Here is a 16,121-nt window from a genome sequence, read left to right as displayed (position 1 = left end):
TATAAAATTGCTCTTGGGCTACAGTATGTGTGGTAGTCAAAGTCTAAGGCTTCTACACAAATCTAAGGCCAGTGTAAATGTTTGTACCACAGTGCTCATAACTTTCAGCAGAACTGGTGTCCTTCAGTATCTGAATTCACATACATGTTCAAGAATCAGCAAGAGGAATCTAAACACCTAGTTGGTTGTTTGTCAGATTAAAAACCCACAGACACATTCCACATAATACTATCTATGTGAGATGCATGATGTGTTATTCACTAACCACAAATTGAGAGTACATTATATGTATTGAATTGGTGTTCTTCAGTGTCCCCCTGCTCTTCTCAAGGAATCTTAAGCACTACCTGTCAGGTTTTCTCATTGCATGAAACTTCATAAGTCAGTTGTGGTGCACGCTTAATACCCAAGGATACTATTCTTTCTGTTTTGTGAAATAAAATAAGGTTACTTGACACAGCCTGAGAGACAATGGATGCTGTAGGTCTGTACAGGTAATATACAGACTTTAAAGACAGGTATTTTCAGGGTATTAATGCAAAAAAATACACCTCTGATTCATAGAGCCCCTGATCTGCAGATTGCTGGAAGTTAGAAGAACATGTTGGAAGTATCATGCATGCTGGTCTTGTTCTTAATGCTCTTTCTTGACATCAGACTCAAGAGTGAGACAAGTATGCGGAGTTAAGCTCTTTCTGGGACTCAGTGTGGTACTTACATGGTCAGAGTTAGTGCTTGAGTGGTCATGAACTGGCAATAGAATTCCAAACTGCGAAGTGCAAAACAGTCTGTTTTCATAATCATAGATTACTATAGTAGTGATGAAATAACTTTGCTGATGTTCCTATCCCAACTGAGAAATTATGCATTTTCTAACAGATCTTCAGGTGTGGTGTTTTGTAAGCATTGTAAAAAGAGGTGTAAAATATACCTTCAAAACCTAAAGGTTTGCAGCTAAACCTGCCTGAAACTGCTTGGTTTGACATTGTGTATTCCAGAGCTGTGTGCAAAATAAGCTAGACAACGGTTAACCATCGTGGTGAAGGATTGCTCAGACAATATCTTTACACCTTGTGGGTTTAGTTATGCTGGTACAAAGATGGCATATGGAAATAAAGATTATTTTGCTTTGCAGGCTGTAACAAATTACCTGTAACACCAATCTCTGTCTAAACCTGGTTACAGTTAAGCAGCCAACATGTGGAAAGGAGGTTAACTCGAAGATACTTTGCTTTAGTTTTGCTTCTGTCCATTCCTTTAGGAATCTGACAACTGGTTTTATATGTTGGTCACATAATTATGTCCACATCCAGTTAATTCATGTCATCCAGCCAACATCATGTTGATAAATTCTGCAAGGGAAAGTGAAGATTGTAGCTCTCAGTACATCTAACATTTTTCCGCAAGGTAGAAAAATAAGAAAGTTACCTGTTTGTTGCTTTTTTCTACTGGTTTAATCTTGTCTCTTTGAAGAAAGTATTTGCTGTCTAGGAGTATTTCTAGAGCTAAGGAGTCAGGCTGGTTCTTTTAGGTTTCATCATGTTTTTAGTGAAAGATTTAAATAAAAAGTTAGTGGTAGTCTGATTATTTTAAAAAATACTCCGCTGTCTGTTGGTGATGGGGGGGGGAAGGTATCAGAAAGTTTTGTGGTCTGTATGCATGGAATATTGGATCTGCCTAGCTGTTATAATGCTATGTACAGTACCACCTTTTTAGGTAGTGTGAGCATGTGAAGGAAGTGTTCTTTAACAGTGCATTAGGTTGCTTAATTAATATTTCTCTGGTTAAGCAAGATCAAAGACTTGTGAGAGAAGATGTAATACAGTGGAGGAAACAACAGAATTAACAAGAGAGTTTATCCTTTTCACAGTATTGTCAACTCGTCCTATTTCACATTAATTCATTATTTGTTACTGTCCTAAATCCTTTAGTCAAATATGAATACATGAGATATCTGTTCTTCTAAGAAAGTAAGAGTTAGTCATCATTCCAAAGGAGAGCTTGACACCATGACCTGTCTTCACCCTGGGGGTACACAACCAGATTAAAAGGTCAACTTGCCTTTATATTTAATATTCTGATAGGAGATGCTCTTATATATCAAAAGACACATTTTACCTAAAGCTTAACTTGTTTCTGAGGGATGAACACCAAACTAGTGCAATGGTTTTTAGAGGATTCTAGTAGCCCTATAGTTTCATTATTCTAAATGTAGTTCACTTTAAATTTCTGTAAAATACCAGTAAATAAATAGATAAATTAGTTCATTGTGCAGGACTCTCATTCCAGTACAAAATACAAGTCTGCCTAAAAGAGTGGCAAGTTAGAAAGCCAATTTTATGTCCACATTACTCCTCTTTTGGCACCAAAGAGTCATGTTAAATGCCACGAAGAGTGAATTCGTTTCATGAAAGGCACAAGAATGCAACCAAACTTAAAACAGATGTTCATGTAGGATCTTGAAAAGCTGTGGTGTGGTGTCGGTGAGTATTGATTTTGTCCTGACACGGTAGATTTATTTCTGCAATTCCTATCAGGAAATTACTCCCACTGAAATGCTGTTCTGTGCTACAAATTGGAGTTACTTCAGTATTGATCTAAGTGACTAGCTCTTAATTCATTAATCCACTGAATTTTGAAGAACATTCCTTTTTATTTTAAAAATGGTTAGCCAAATTGTATCTTAAATCATACATGTACAAAGAAGTTGACCAAGTAATGACATTGTCCTCAAGTATATTTCAAAACTGAAAAAGAAAGATTTTTACTCAATTGTCCTATCAATGCTTTACGAAAACTATAAAGCAATAATAATTATGAACTGTGGTAACAGTAGTAATTGACAGAAAAAATACAGCCTCATTTTCACTTGCATTACTAAATGATGTGTTTTGGTAACAACATATTACTTTCATTAGATTTAGTGATTATTTACATTTGAAATTTGTGACAGTGGGCTCTGAACTCTGGCCTACAGAGCTGCACTTCTTGATGCTCTTCACTTGATGCTCTTCACTTGTATTTTCATTGAAAAATTTGGCTTACTGTACAGAAACTTGGGAGCTGGAAGTGGTTGGTCTTGCAATTTTGGTAACTATAAAATCCAGAATTTGGGGCAAGGAAGAGTTCTTTTCACTCTGCCCTTTGCAAAGGCAATGTTTAGTCATAGATGTTACATGTTTGTTTGGGGATTTTCCTCATCAGTTGCTAAAATGAAATTAGCTCTTATTTGAAAAAGGCAATGAAGAGGCAGAAATACTTTTTTACTAGCTTAAGGAATGTTACTTTTCATCCATTTATTTTTTTAAGGAAGCTGTAATAGTAAATTAGTCACAGGACCTATTTTCAGTGCAGGTATTACTGAAGGGCTAAAACACACCTGCTGGTGTGTCTTAGTTGAATACCTGTTTAGTCAGTCAGGTCATCTTCTCTCTCTTTTTCGAAAGTTTTTTGGTTTCCCTTTGCTAAAACCCCTTTCATTTTTCCCTGGTTTGCTTTCAGCTTTGACCAAGTCTATATGATGTTTTTCTGTGGCAATAGCTGAATAAGCAAAGCAGGATGTGATCCCTAATTAGTAGAACATGTGGTGACATGACATCCTCACACAGGATGTTTATCTGCAGCCCAAGGTGGCTAGTCTTGTTCTGTCCCTGCAGTACACAGCAGAGCTGCATCCATCTGATCACAACAGACTATAGCTGTGAATCTGCTTTAATAAAGCCACTGTCACTTAGGCAGAGCATAGTTTGTTTTGATTTATCTTTAAAGATATAAGGCACAGTTATTTTCTTGTAAATGTGATTTTGAATTGCCTAACTTAACCACGCCACACCAACATAAACTAAAAAGGGCATAAGCACAGTTTATCTTCTCTCGTTTTGAGTACTCTTGAATTGCTCTTCAGCGGTCACAGATGTCAGTGTCACACACACATTACCTGAACTATGCCTTGGTCAGTCTATTAAACCCTCCTTTGTTTCTGGTTTTACAGGCAAACCGCACCTGCCCGATCTGTAGAGCTGATGCTTCGGAAGTACATCGTGATTCAGAATGACCAATCTTAAGAGCACAAATCTGGTTGGGGTATTTCTGGTCACATGTATACATGAACCGTCATGTGGCTTCCAGCCTACCCTTTACACAAAAGGGTCAGTGGACCTTACTTTGCACTGTGTGACTTAATCAACTATAAAGCTTATAACTAGTCTTCACAGTTATGGGATTGTTATACTAACAGTGTGATTGGAACTCCAAAGATTTTTTTTCTTTTTGAGCTTAATTTTGTGTGTGCACTAACATTCCCTGGGTTTTGTGTGATCATTCCGAGTATTGCTGCGAGATTACTGTGGATGTGATCTTTAAGCATGTGCTTTGTGTTACAGAAAAGAAAAAAATGTGGTAGCTCCAACCAATATAGCAATCTACCTTATACAGAGCCTTCAGATACTGTGAGTGGGGATGAGTGGTGAATGGGGATGAGTGAGTGGTCTGAGTGTGTTAGGCTGTGAGAGGAGGTGCAAGGGGTGCTTTTGACTGAGCGTGTATGTGTGTGAGAACCTATATACCAGCATGTACTGAGGATGTATGCGTGTAGTAATAATAATGCTGCAATGTATAATCTTTTGTTTTATTTAAGCAGTACTAGTACTGTACACTGGTTCCTTTCCTTGTGTTTGCAATTGCACACTGAATGCAAAGGGTGCAGCAATTACAAACATTTAGTTTTTCCTCCCTGATGTACTTACAGGTGTAAAGACCTTTCTACCTACCATTCAAATGGCTGTTATGCTTCCCCTTTGTTGGAGGCTTTAACTGTGCTCTACTAAAGAATGTTGATTGTTCTTACATGAGTGACTTGGGGGTTTTATTACACGTTACAAAGTTCAGATTTTTAAACGTCTGGTTTACAAGTTATTTTGTTAATGTAGAGTTGCAATATTGCATTTAGCAATATTAATATTTTGAATTGCTAATACATATTGATATCAATGTTTTTCTGTTTTTCTTTAGCTTCTAAGCATTGGCTTTAGTCACGTGGTTTTTTGTCATCTACAAGGGAGTTTGTATGCAACTAAAATAACTTGTAAAAGGTTAAATGCAATTTTTAGGGTTTTCTCAAAGAAGGAGAACTTAATTTTTTTTTTTTTGTTGTATCACAAGGTTTTGGTTGTTAACTGCAGAATTCATTTGCCCTGATGCTGCTTCTTGCCCTTCTTTATTTCATTATGAGTGTGATGGGAAGAAGGAACTCGCTCAGTTTTGCAGTTGAGTTTCCAGAGTGCTCCAATATAGGAGAAATTGGAACATCTTCCAGAACGGTGCTGTGAAATAGGAGGGGATAACCTGTATTCAAGTGCTCTGAATAATATTTTATTTGGGCTATTGAAAAAACCAGTTTGCTTTATAATGTTCAGACTGTTAACATCGCTGATGTGTTTCAGCAAAATACTTAGTTCTGCATATACCACAGTTGTTAAAAGGATGCACTTTTTGCCTTGAAATTCTGGTAAATTCAGTATCATTACTTCAGTTGCAGCAGCACAAGTGGCACAACTACCAGTATTGCTAAAACTTGCTGCCAGTCTCAGCTTTAAGTTTGTTCTTTATCACTTCTGATGCTTTTGTATGCTGCTATGTGTTAGTATCAGTTATAATTTCAAACAGTGTTAGATGTTCTGTGCTGATTTTCCTCTTTGAAGTTTTTACAAACAGTTCTTGGTGCAGCTAAATAAAAGCACAATCTTGCCCTCTTTCAGATGCTTTTCCCTGTGTTTAGTTAGGCAGGTAGTTCTCAAAAACAGTGAAGCTTTTCATACCTATCCTTATCTAGGAACACTAAATAAATAAAAATGCTGTTACATCAACTTCAACATAGTAGAATTTCTCCTCTCTTCCAGAGGAGGTAAAGAAGGCTTTTCACAGTAGAACCTAGCAGGTTAAATTACATGTTATAAAGTTTATTTTTTTAACAAATCACGCTGTTTAAGAAGCATATGCCACGTATGTCTTATAAAACCTAGGCTCTTTTATATAACTGCAAAAGGAAAAAATTCCATGTGTACAGATCTAAACATGACTAACACTACTGTGCTTAGTATTCAGTTCAAAGCATGGAAAGAGGGTATTTTCCCTCAACTAGATACAGGTGAACAACACATTCTGCTGAAGCCAAGGAAAAGTAGTTCTCTTTCTGGAACTGAAGAAATCTTGATGTGTAACATTCCCTTTATTCCCCCCAGTACAATTCTGGGAGGCAGTGGGAGATCTAGGAGACAGGGCCTGAGTTAGTAAAATTGCGAAATTAATTGTTGCACTCCTACGGTTCATCTGTTCTGGAATGGTTCTTTCATTTGCATGGGACTCCTGCAGATGTATGTTGACTTGTGTCCCATGATTAGTGAGTACAAACAACACATGGATATGTCCTGAATCAGCTCAGACAAGCCACAGCCACGTCCTCACTGTGGTGGCTGGTGAGGGAAGGGGATTCACATTCAGCTGTTAACTGCCATGTGTTATGCACAGCCTGCTGTGGTGCCTGACAGCAGCTGGGTTCAGCCACAGTTCTTATGTTCATTGCTGTTCTGCTGTTAGCTAACTCTTTCTTCTCCAAAAAAAAAAAGGCAAACAGGTTGGTTTTTTTTGTTTATCATATTGGCACTTCTGAGTTTTTTTTGCATAAACTGTCAATTTAATTTGACGTTATAGTGGATATCAAGGCCTACAGGTAATTCCAGTGTCTCATTTTGTGGCTTGACAAAAAAAACCCACAAAGCCATGTGTTGTATGTTGTTTTGTACAGGCTCTTGAATGTGACTTCACAGCTGTTAATACTTGGGATGAGACTTACCAGCTGTTTTAAGTGTGGAAAACACATTTTGAAGTTGTCTTTGGGACTTTGTAAGAGCTGTGGTTTTTTCCTTTGGTCCATTGTTACCTCATTTTGCTATTTGCTTCAGATTTGCTAATTATTATGAAAGCTTATGGGTTTTGTTGGAATCAAGTTGTTTTTTGTCAAGTGTTTTCTTCAAATCATATGCTGTTATATCATTTAACATGTAGTTTGAAATGTGTTATAAATACCTGTAACCAAATTATTTGAAGGCTTGATAAATTTTTAACAAAATTTGTACATTTTTTATGAGAGTTACTAGTAATGCTTTACAAGGTAGTGCAACAAATTTTTATTTTTAATCCCTGTTCCCAATTTTGGAGTTGAGAGAGTTGTTCAGTAATAAACGTATGTTGTACACTTGCATGATTTTGTCCTGTTCTTTCTCTTGGGGGTGTACTGTTTTCTTTTGTTACTGTGCATATTTCTGTGCATGATCACATGACTTGAGATATTTTTGGTAACAGCTGCTTGTGTTGTAGGGGAAAGTTTTGCCACCTTAACTGTAGCATGCAACAGATTGATCATTATTTTTTTTTAATCTATATTGAGACAACATAGGAAACTGAAATGAAATGCTGTGTTGTCTTATTTTTGAAAGTGTGATAAAACTCTTAATTCGTAGTACTCAAAGCCTCACCTGAAAGGTCAGCTTTCTAAAGATGTTATTTACTTAGTCAAAAGAAAATGTGCAAGGGTGGAGGTGCTCCTTACACATACTATTCACACTGTGTATCAGCTGAAGATGTGTTACACTTTTGCAGTACCCTAACAGTGGTAAGAAATGAAGGATAAAACTGAATTATAATGAGTTTGGTTAGCCAGGCCACACAAGAAGCTGGTGGTGAAACAAAACACCCAACCCAAGAGTTGTATGGTTTTGTTTTTAATGAGGTAATGTGAACTAAGTTGACAGATGTAATTGTTTAAGAGGTTTTCAGTTACACAGGGCATTTAATAGCTGCATCAATAGCAGGTGTTCTTTGTACTCAGACATATTTGAGAATCCTTTTGCAAAGATTCACACACGTATCTTTTGGTTTTATAATCCTGGATAACAGGTTGCCTTCTTTCATGCAGCAGATGTTAATAATTAACTACACTGTTGGAAGTGATCAGTGCTGCCAGTAGAACTTGCGCAGCTAAATTACTGGGCTGTCCAGCTTCAGCAGTGCCAGGGAAACTTAGAAGTACTAGTGCCTGGCTTAGAGCCTGTACCAGCAAGCAAAGCCCTGAGACCAGAGCAGGCCTCCCTGGTAAAAATCATAGAATAGCTCAAATTGGAAGTGACCCATAAGGATCACTGATTCCAAATCCCTGCTCCTTGCAGGACTACCTGAAAATAAATCATGTAACTTTGTCTAGATATAAAATTGTCTAGGCATTCCTTGACCTCTGCCAGGCTCAGTGCTATAACCATTTTGCTGGGGAAGCCGGTTCCAGTGATTGACTGCACTCAGTGTGGCCATTTCCAATACCTAACCTAAACCTCCCCTGGCCCAGCTTCATGTCATCGCCTTGGGTCCTGTGAGTAGTCACCAGAAAGGAGATCAGCATGTCCTCTGCCTGTCCTGAGGAAATGCCCCCTCAGCTTCCTTCTCCCACAGAAGAGCTGGGCTGAACAAACCAAGTAACCTGAGCCACTCTCAGTAAGTCTTGCCCTTGAGGCCTTTCACCATCTTGGTCACCCTCCTCTGGACACACTCTGAAATCTTTATATCCTTACATTGAGGTGCCCAAAACTCTGTACAGCACTCAAGGTGAGGCTGCACCAGCACAGAGCAGAGTGGGACCAACACCTCCCTTGACTGGTTGGTGATGCTGTGCCTGATGTGCCTCAGGACATGGTTGACTCCTGGTTGCCAGGGTTCACTGTTGGCTCATATTCAACTTGAAATTGACCCAAACACCCAAATCTCTTTCAGTGGGGCTGCTCTTCAGCCTCTCATCCCCGAGTTTGTACATATAACCATCATTACCTTGTCCCAGGTGGCAAATCTGGCTCTTGATCTTCTTAAATTACATCTTAAATTACATATGGCTGTTGATCACCCACCTCTCTAGTCTAGCCAGATAATTTCTGGAATGTGTCTACACTGTGGGAGCTACTCCTAATTTAGTATCATTGGCAAACTTACTTAATGTGCATTCAACTTCTTTATCCAGATCATTTCATAGAATCACTGAACCACTAAGGTTCAAATAGACCTCTGAGATAACAAAGTCCAACCTTCGATTGAACACTGCCATGTCAACTAAACTACAAGCACTGAGTGCCATGTTGTGTGCTTTTCTGAACTCCTCCAGGGATGGTGACTCCACCACCTCCCTGGGCAACGTATTCCAGTACCTGACAAACATGCTTCAGCACCTCAATGTCTTTCTTGTAGTGAGTAGCCCAGAACTGGACACAGTATTCAAGGTGTGGCCTCACCAGTGCTGAGTACAGGGGCACAATCACTGCTCTGGTCCTGCTGGCCACAGTATTTTTGATACCAGTCAGGATGCCATTGGCCCTCTTGGCCACCTGAGTGCGCTGGTGGCTCATGTTCAACAGCTGTCAACCAGCACTCCCAGGTCTTCTTTCACCAGGCAGATTTCCAGCTGCTCTGCCCCAAGCCTGTAGTGCTGCCTGGGACTATTGTGGCCAAATTGCAGGACCTGGCACATTGGCTTGCTGAACTTCATACCATTGGCCTCAGCCCATTCATCCAGCCCGTTCAGATCTGCAGTTGCCTTCCTCCCCTCAGCATATCAACACTCCTGCCCAACTTGGTGTTGTCTGCCAGCTGACTGAAAGAGAATTCAATCCCCCCATCCTGTTCATCGATAAAGACATTAAACAGGACCAGCCTCAATATTGAGCCCTGGGGAACAGCATTTGCAACTGGCCACCAGGTGGATTTAGTTACATTCACCACCACTCTCTGGGCTTGGCCATCCATCTAGTTTTTAACCCAGTGAAGAGTACACCCATCCAAACCATGGGCTGCCAGCTTTTCTGTGAGAACATCATGGGAGACAGAATCAAAGACTTTACTGAAGTCCAGGTAGACTACATTCAGAGCCTTTCCCTCATCCACTACGTGAGTCACCTGGTCCTAAAAGGAAACCAGGTTGGTCAAGCAAATTTATGAAAACATTAAAGAGCACTGGCTCTAAAACTGAGCCCTGCAGAACTCCACTAAGTAAACCTAAGTAAAGCTGACATAAGCTTAGCTGCTGCCTCTGCACCAAGATTTTGTGCATTTCCCTTGTGCTGCTATTCGTTGTCAGCACTAGCAAATGCATATGTCCTGCAAACAACCTCGGAGATGCAGTACCAATGTATGTCAGATTCTGAGCACCAGTTTATACCCAGGCAACTGCCATAACTATATTTCCTATGAGCTCTGCCAAATTTATCACTGGTTCCAGCAATAAAACACTAATATATTTTGCAACAGAGTCCATCTAAAACCCTGCACTGTATGTGCAACTATACAGTTTGTGCTGTAGCAGGGACATGCTTTGTAGTATGTCACATGTTTACACAAAAGGGAAACCTTTGGCAGAAAAGACAGCTGATCCCTAGGCAGCTTCCTGCTTACCTTCCATGCAAATGAAATGATGTTTGACTGGGAAGGTGGGGAAATGCGGCTTGGAGAACACACTTGTTCAGCTGGTAGATGAATGGCCAAGGCTGTGTCTTGCCAGACAGTTTTCTCACTGTTGAATCTGTAGATTTTCTGTTTCCTGTTGAGTATACTGCCCTTCTGCTGTCCCAAACACAACCACTTTCAAAATCTAAATCACTTGATCTTAAAACAAATACCAAACCAAACTGCAGCCATTCTGTAAGTCCATGAGTAGCATGTTCTAGTATCTAGAAGAAAATCTAGCAGATTTTCATTTTGAAATGGACATCTTGGAGAGGTAAAGCACCATCCTGGCACCATTAGAAGAGTCTAAGTAAACAGCTGTGCAGACACCCAAGCCCCTCTATGACAAAGGTCTTGGGACATGTCCCATGAAACTCCTTCTATCTCATTTTCTCTCCATAGATCTGTGTGTCCAGGAGAATCATATTCATCAAACTATGATTGATAGGATTTGGAGGATATTTGATTTTTCTTTTGAGAGTCACTTATAGGAAAAATACAGGGAGAGGAGTTCAGAAGCAATTCAGAGCTTCTTGAGTCCTAGGAGTGTGGACCACCTTATTCAATAACTGAAGATAAACTGCTGAGTTCAACAAGTGAAATGAGAAAGAAGTATACCCAAAACAAGGAATGAAAATCTGGTTTTGTGTGCAACAGACTAGTAATGAAATGAGGTACATAGTTCATAATGTTTATATGGCCTACCATCTTAATAAAAACAAAACCCACAAGACCTTTAACAGCTGTGATAGTTTTGCATAGTAATTAAAAAGTATTTCTTTAAAAATTAATAAAATAATCATGCTAATTGAAAGAGGTTATTAGTTCTCTTACAGCTTGCTCTTGCTCTGCAATTTACTGACCTATTGTTGATCACAGACCATATACCTTCTGTGTACAGAGGGTTATTGCTACTCTTTGCTTTCTATGTAAATCAACTCCAACATGGAGAGCCAGGAGCACTTTGGGCCTGTGTGGTTTCATGTTGCCTGGCCTTATGACATTTTGCTATGTCATTTTCCTTCTGAAGAGCAAGGCCAAATATATTAAAAAAGCATTTACTGCAAACTTCATCTTCCTCTGTACACCATTGTAGCTTGAGGCATCATCAACAGATTTAAGGAAACAGCAGGGAAAGGAAGTTGCAGAGCATGAAAAGAAATGATTGCATTTCATTTTTAAGACTTCAGCATGGAGAATGATCAGTTAGCAATAAAATCAGTAAATGCAGTTGAGTACTACAAATGATAGAGCATCAAGAAATAAAGATGTCAGTTTTGGTCTTGGATGGCTGCTCACTCACATACTAAAATTAATTCTATCACCAAATCATCTGTCTGTTATTAATGGGGTGCCTCATTCAACAAATGAATGTGCTTCTGCAATGCACAATCATTAACTGTACAAGAAAGGACTGGAAATAATATAGGTTCTGTAGGGTTTGACATTTACTGACTAATATAATTACCATATGCTGAGGAAGTCACACACACAACACACACAACACAAATAGTCATTACAGTAATGTATTAGCAGGTCATCCAATTCTGCATACCCTAATTTTTGTGTAATGTCCTCAACAAGTCAAGTTTCATCAATTTACTGATACAAAAAGAGCCAAACAAATAAAGAATTGTTGTGAGACCTCAGTCTACCCCAGGGGGAAAGGACAGTGGCAGGAGCCAGAAGCACAAGCCTCCAGGTTAAGCAAAGGTCACTGTGGAGAGGTTAACCGTTAAATTCATCCTGAGGTAGCAGGTAGAAGTGGTATTTTGCCAGAACTCCATACCCGAAGTAAAAGTTATAATCTGTCCTAATCCATTAAGAAAAGAACCGATGATCTGCTTTGATAAATCTTTCTTGAGGTATCAGAAATTTGGAGCACAGACAAGATTTGCTCATGCCGATTAAGGAGCATATTCCTTGGGAATCCATTTGTACCAACCACCCCTGGGCTGCTGGCCTTCCTGAGGTTTGTCTTAGAAGTAGGAGTTTGCAGTTGATCTCTCCAGTGTGACTCCATAATTTTACTTCTGATGGATTTTGCAGGATCTGATGCCAAGGAGAATCAAGTGTCTTATACATCATTGTGTCCCTGAGCTTCTGAAACTCAGCTGAGTCTGTTGTTGATACAGGACAGCTTAGTTGCTGAAATTTCTCCCCTCAGTTCATGGACTATTATGTAGATGGCTCCATAGGAGAGTGGAAATGAAAGATACACTTCCATTTTGATCTTGTTTTATGACCTGGAGAAAAAATTACCCAAGAGACAGCTGAGAAGACTGTATCTAGTCATAGCAAGCCTCTGTTTCTCTGCATCCATTGGATGAAGCAAAGTGCATCAACCAGCAAAAGGCTGCTAGCCTTCCTAGGAACTGCAGATGACAACAATTCAACAACTAATGCTGTCTGGGGAGACAAAGGGGCCTTCCCTCCACTGCTCTGTGCATCTGGCTGTGTCAGAGCTGCAGTTTTATAACACAAAACCTTCAACCACAATGTAAGTTCTACACACTCCCACTCCTTCTCCTCCTATTTGTCTTCCCCCACTTCCCAACATGGTGTGCTGCCCCTTTAGTAGTGAGAGGAATCATGGGCTGTGGCAATAACAGCATAGAACAGACAAAACTAAGGACAATATTACTGCCAGTGTGACAATGCACTTTGTGGGCTCTGCAGACAGCTAGTCTTGCTGCTGCATGGTACTGCTGGTAGACTGGGAGAAACCTGGTGAGATGCCAGCTCCAAGATGTTTCTTCGAAGCTCTCCTGGATCCTATTAATGTTGCAGAGTGTTGAATCTTTTACAGTTCTGCTGAAGCTCTTTGACACAGCCATGACATTAGGTAATATCCTTCCACTCCAGAGATATTACTGGTACAGGAATTGTTATTAGGTGAAGGAGACTGGGAGTGCTTTTCTCCTCAGATGGGGTCATGCAGAGGGACAGTGCCACTGTGAGAAAAGTGGGCTTCAAATTGACACCAGATGGGCTGTGTCAGGCACAGTGCACAAACGGAGAGAGTGTCTTACTTAACATCCTTTCTTCCCTGTAGGTGCCAATATTCGGTATAAAACCCAGATTCTATGAAAAGGAAAGTGGTGTGTAGGGGGATTTTTCATTTGAAAGGGCAGTTTCCATGTGAGTTGTTAATTAATGGCCTTATTTAATTGACAGGGCATCTAAATTACGGCAGACTGAGATGCAGGTCTAATAGTTTGTATTTGAGTACAAGTAAGGCAGGGCTGACCTAAGTATATGCAGCTGTGGCTGCTGTTATTACATAGTACTTCACATCTTACACCTCAGATGATAGGTAAATTGTACCTACCTACCTGCCAATATTTCTGGACCCTTTCCTGAAATCTGCTCTGTGGTTTGTTATCTACCACAGCTTAGTGGGGCAGTTTCCTTTTCCTTGGAAATTTTCTGGGGAGTTGTATAATGTGCCTTTTGGGTAGGAACTCCAGTTGCTGTGCTTTGGCCCCTGGAAGACAATCATCTGTTAGACAAGAAGTGCCTGCTCTGCAATTGGCAGTGTTGAGCAAGTATTTCAAAGATCTGATAAACAGCATAATATCATGGATAAGCAAAAGGCAGAGGATACAAAGAATACATATTTTTCAGGAAGATCTCAGTTACCAATGAATGCAGATGGATTTCAGTGCTACCTTTGCTGGGCTGTCCTAGGATAGTGTTGTTGATCCAACAGTTCATCAATAACGTTGTGAACAAGTAGAAAAATAGAAAGTGAAATCAGAATGTTGCCATAGAGCTAGATGGGAAAAGATAATCCAGAAAAGAAAAAAATTTCTTTGCCTTACTGCTAGTTGGAGGGTTGTCTGTAGCAAACAAAACATAGAATCATAGAATTTTAGGGGTCAGAATGGACCTTACAGATCACCTAGTCCCAACCCTCCCTGCCATGGGCAGGGACACCTCCCCATTAGACCAGGATGCTCAAGGCCTCATCCAACCTGGCTTTGAACACCACCAGGGCTGGGGCAGCCACCACATGCCTGGGCAACGTGTTCCAGTGTCTCAGCACCGTCACATGAAAAGGTTTTTTTCTAATATCTAAAACTCCCCTCCCCCCCTTCAGTTTCAACCCATTACCCCTTGTAACTGCAGTTCCTAAAAAAGAGTCCCTCTCTGGCTCCCTTGTAGGCCCCTTCAGATATTGAAAAGTTGTTATGAGGTCTCCACGCAGTCTTCTCCAGGCTGAACAGCCCAAACTTCCTCAGCCTGTCTTCATAGAAACATGTCACAGAAAGAATCTGGGGCTGAAGAACAATAACAAGAAGAGAGAAGTAAGAAACCAAAATTAAGTCAGTACAAGGTAGGAAGAGTGGGCATTTGAAGTGCATAGATAACAATACCAAACAAATTCTACATTTCCTAGCTCTAAGTAGCAATCCCTCTCTCAGCTGCATATCCAGATTATGTGCTTACATTGAAACTTGCTGCCTCTTCCTAGCTATGTTCTTCCAATCAAGACATGTGAAATCAGTCTTGCTCAATCTGAGCATCTCCATGCTGGATATACAGCCTAGATCCTGCCTGGGACTGAGAACGTTGTGTGCTAGAGATTCCCTCTCCTTCCTGTGAAAGCTGTAACCTCTGAGCATCACTCAGGCTTGACTGAGAGTTGTCTCCTTCTGAATTTCATCTTCCTTAGCCCTCAACTCACATCAGCCAGTGAAGAGTGATGTGGCTTCATGTGCTCCAGTACATGGTAGCCTAAGTGGGGCACACGGTGCTGCAGGTGTTGCTGGTAACATCTTGCTGACATAGCATGTACCTTGAATTGAGGTGGGCAGATTGTCTCGCAAAAATGCAAATCCTGCCTGTCTTCAGAAGACAAATGAGCAGAAGTCTGCCTGGCACTGGGGAAGAAACACATGGAAAGCAAGAGTGTGTGACTGAAGAGGAAGGGAAGGAGTAAGTTATAATTCTCTCCTATCAGCTAGTTTTCAGTTGTGGCATCATGCTTTGAAAAACATCTGGGAGAACAGAGAGCCTGTGTAATTAACCTGTTTTGCTTGCAACACACTACATCAAGTAAACCAATCCTGTTATGTAAATATTGAGTGCCTTCTTTCACAGGGTATCTGGGACTGTGCTCCTCCTGCTCTGGAAGCATTGGCTTTCAGTGCACAAGTCAAAGATAAACTCTTAACAGCTGCTGCTAAGGCCAAGTCTGCAGCTTGCACTATGGCCCAGGTCCAAGAGGAGATGTTCACCTCACCGTGGTCAGCACAGAGGTACCTTATGCTGTAGGGAGGTGCAGGAAGGAAGATAAGGAGAAGCAGAGTTATGAAGAGATGCTCTTCCAAGAGCTACAGGCCATGTTGAGCGTATAGCTGAGGCCACACAGTGGTACTTGAATGCTAACTTGCAGGCACAGGTAGCCCAGGATGTGTGCCCAGTGGCAGGACATGAGCTAAACCCAGCTCAGTGGGATAACTGGGAACGATCTCTCAAGGGGGATAGGACTGCTGCAGCAAAATCTGGGCAGATTCACACCTCCTTTCTTGTTTGACTTACAGCGCTGTTGGGGAAGCAAGTGGGGATCATTTTCTGGCATT

The 16,121-nt window shown here is 40.5% G+C and overlaps 1 protein-coding gene across 1 annotated transcript in view; it reads left to right on the top strand.

The window, feature by feature from the left end:
- Positions 1 to 4,393, top strand: part of RNF38 (ring finger protein 38) — a 28,734-nt gene extending 24,341 nt beyond the window's left edge. Inside the window, exon 10 of the mRNA XM_009071271.1 lies at positions 3,992 to 4,393. Within this exon, the coding sequence (XP_009069519.1) occupies positions 3,992 to 4,054 (63 nt within the window). The 3' untranslated portion in view covers positions 4,055 to 4,393. The remainder of the gene's footprint in view (positions 1 to 3,991) is intronic.
- Positions 4,394 to 16,121: the final 11,728 nt, after the last annotated feature.

Source organism: Acanthisitta chloris, unplaced genomic scaffold (assembly GCF_000695815.1).
Source record: "Acanthisitta chloris isolate BGI_N310 unplaced genomic scaffold, ASM69581v1 scaffold7810, whole genome shotgun sequence".
In the NCBI taxonomy this organism is placed as follows: domain Eukaryota; kingdom Metazoa; phylum Chordata; class Aves; order Passeriformes; family Acanthisittidae; genus Acanthisitta; species Acanthisitta chloris.
This window is presented reverse-complemented; position numbering and strand designations above follow the sequence as displayed.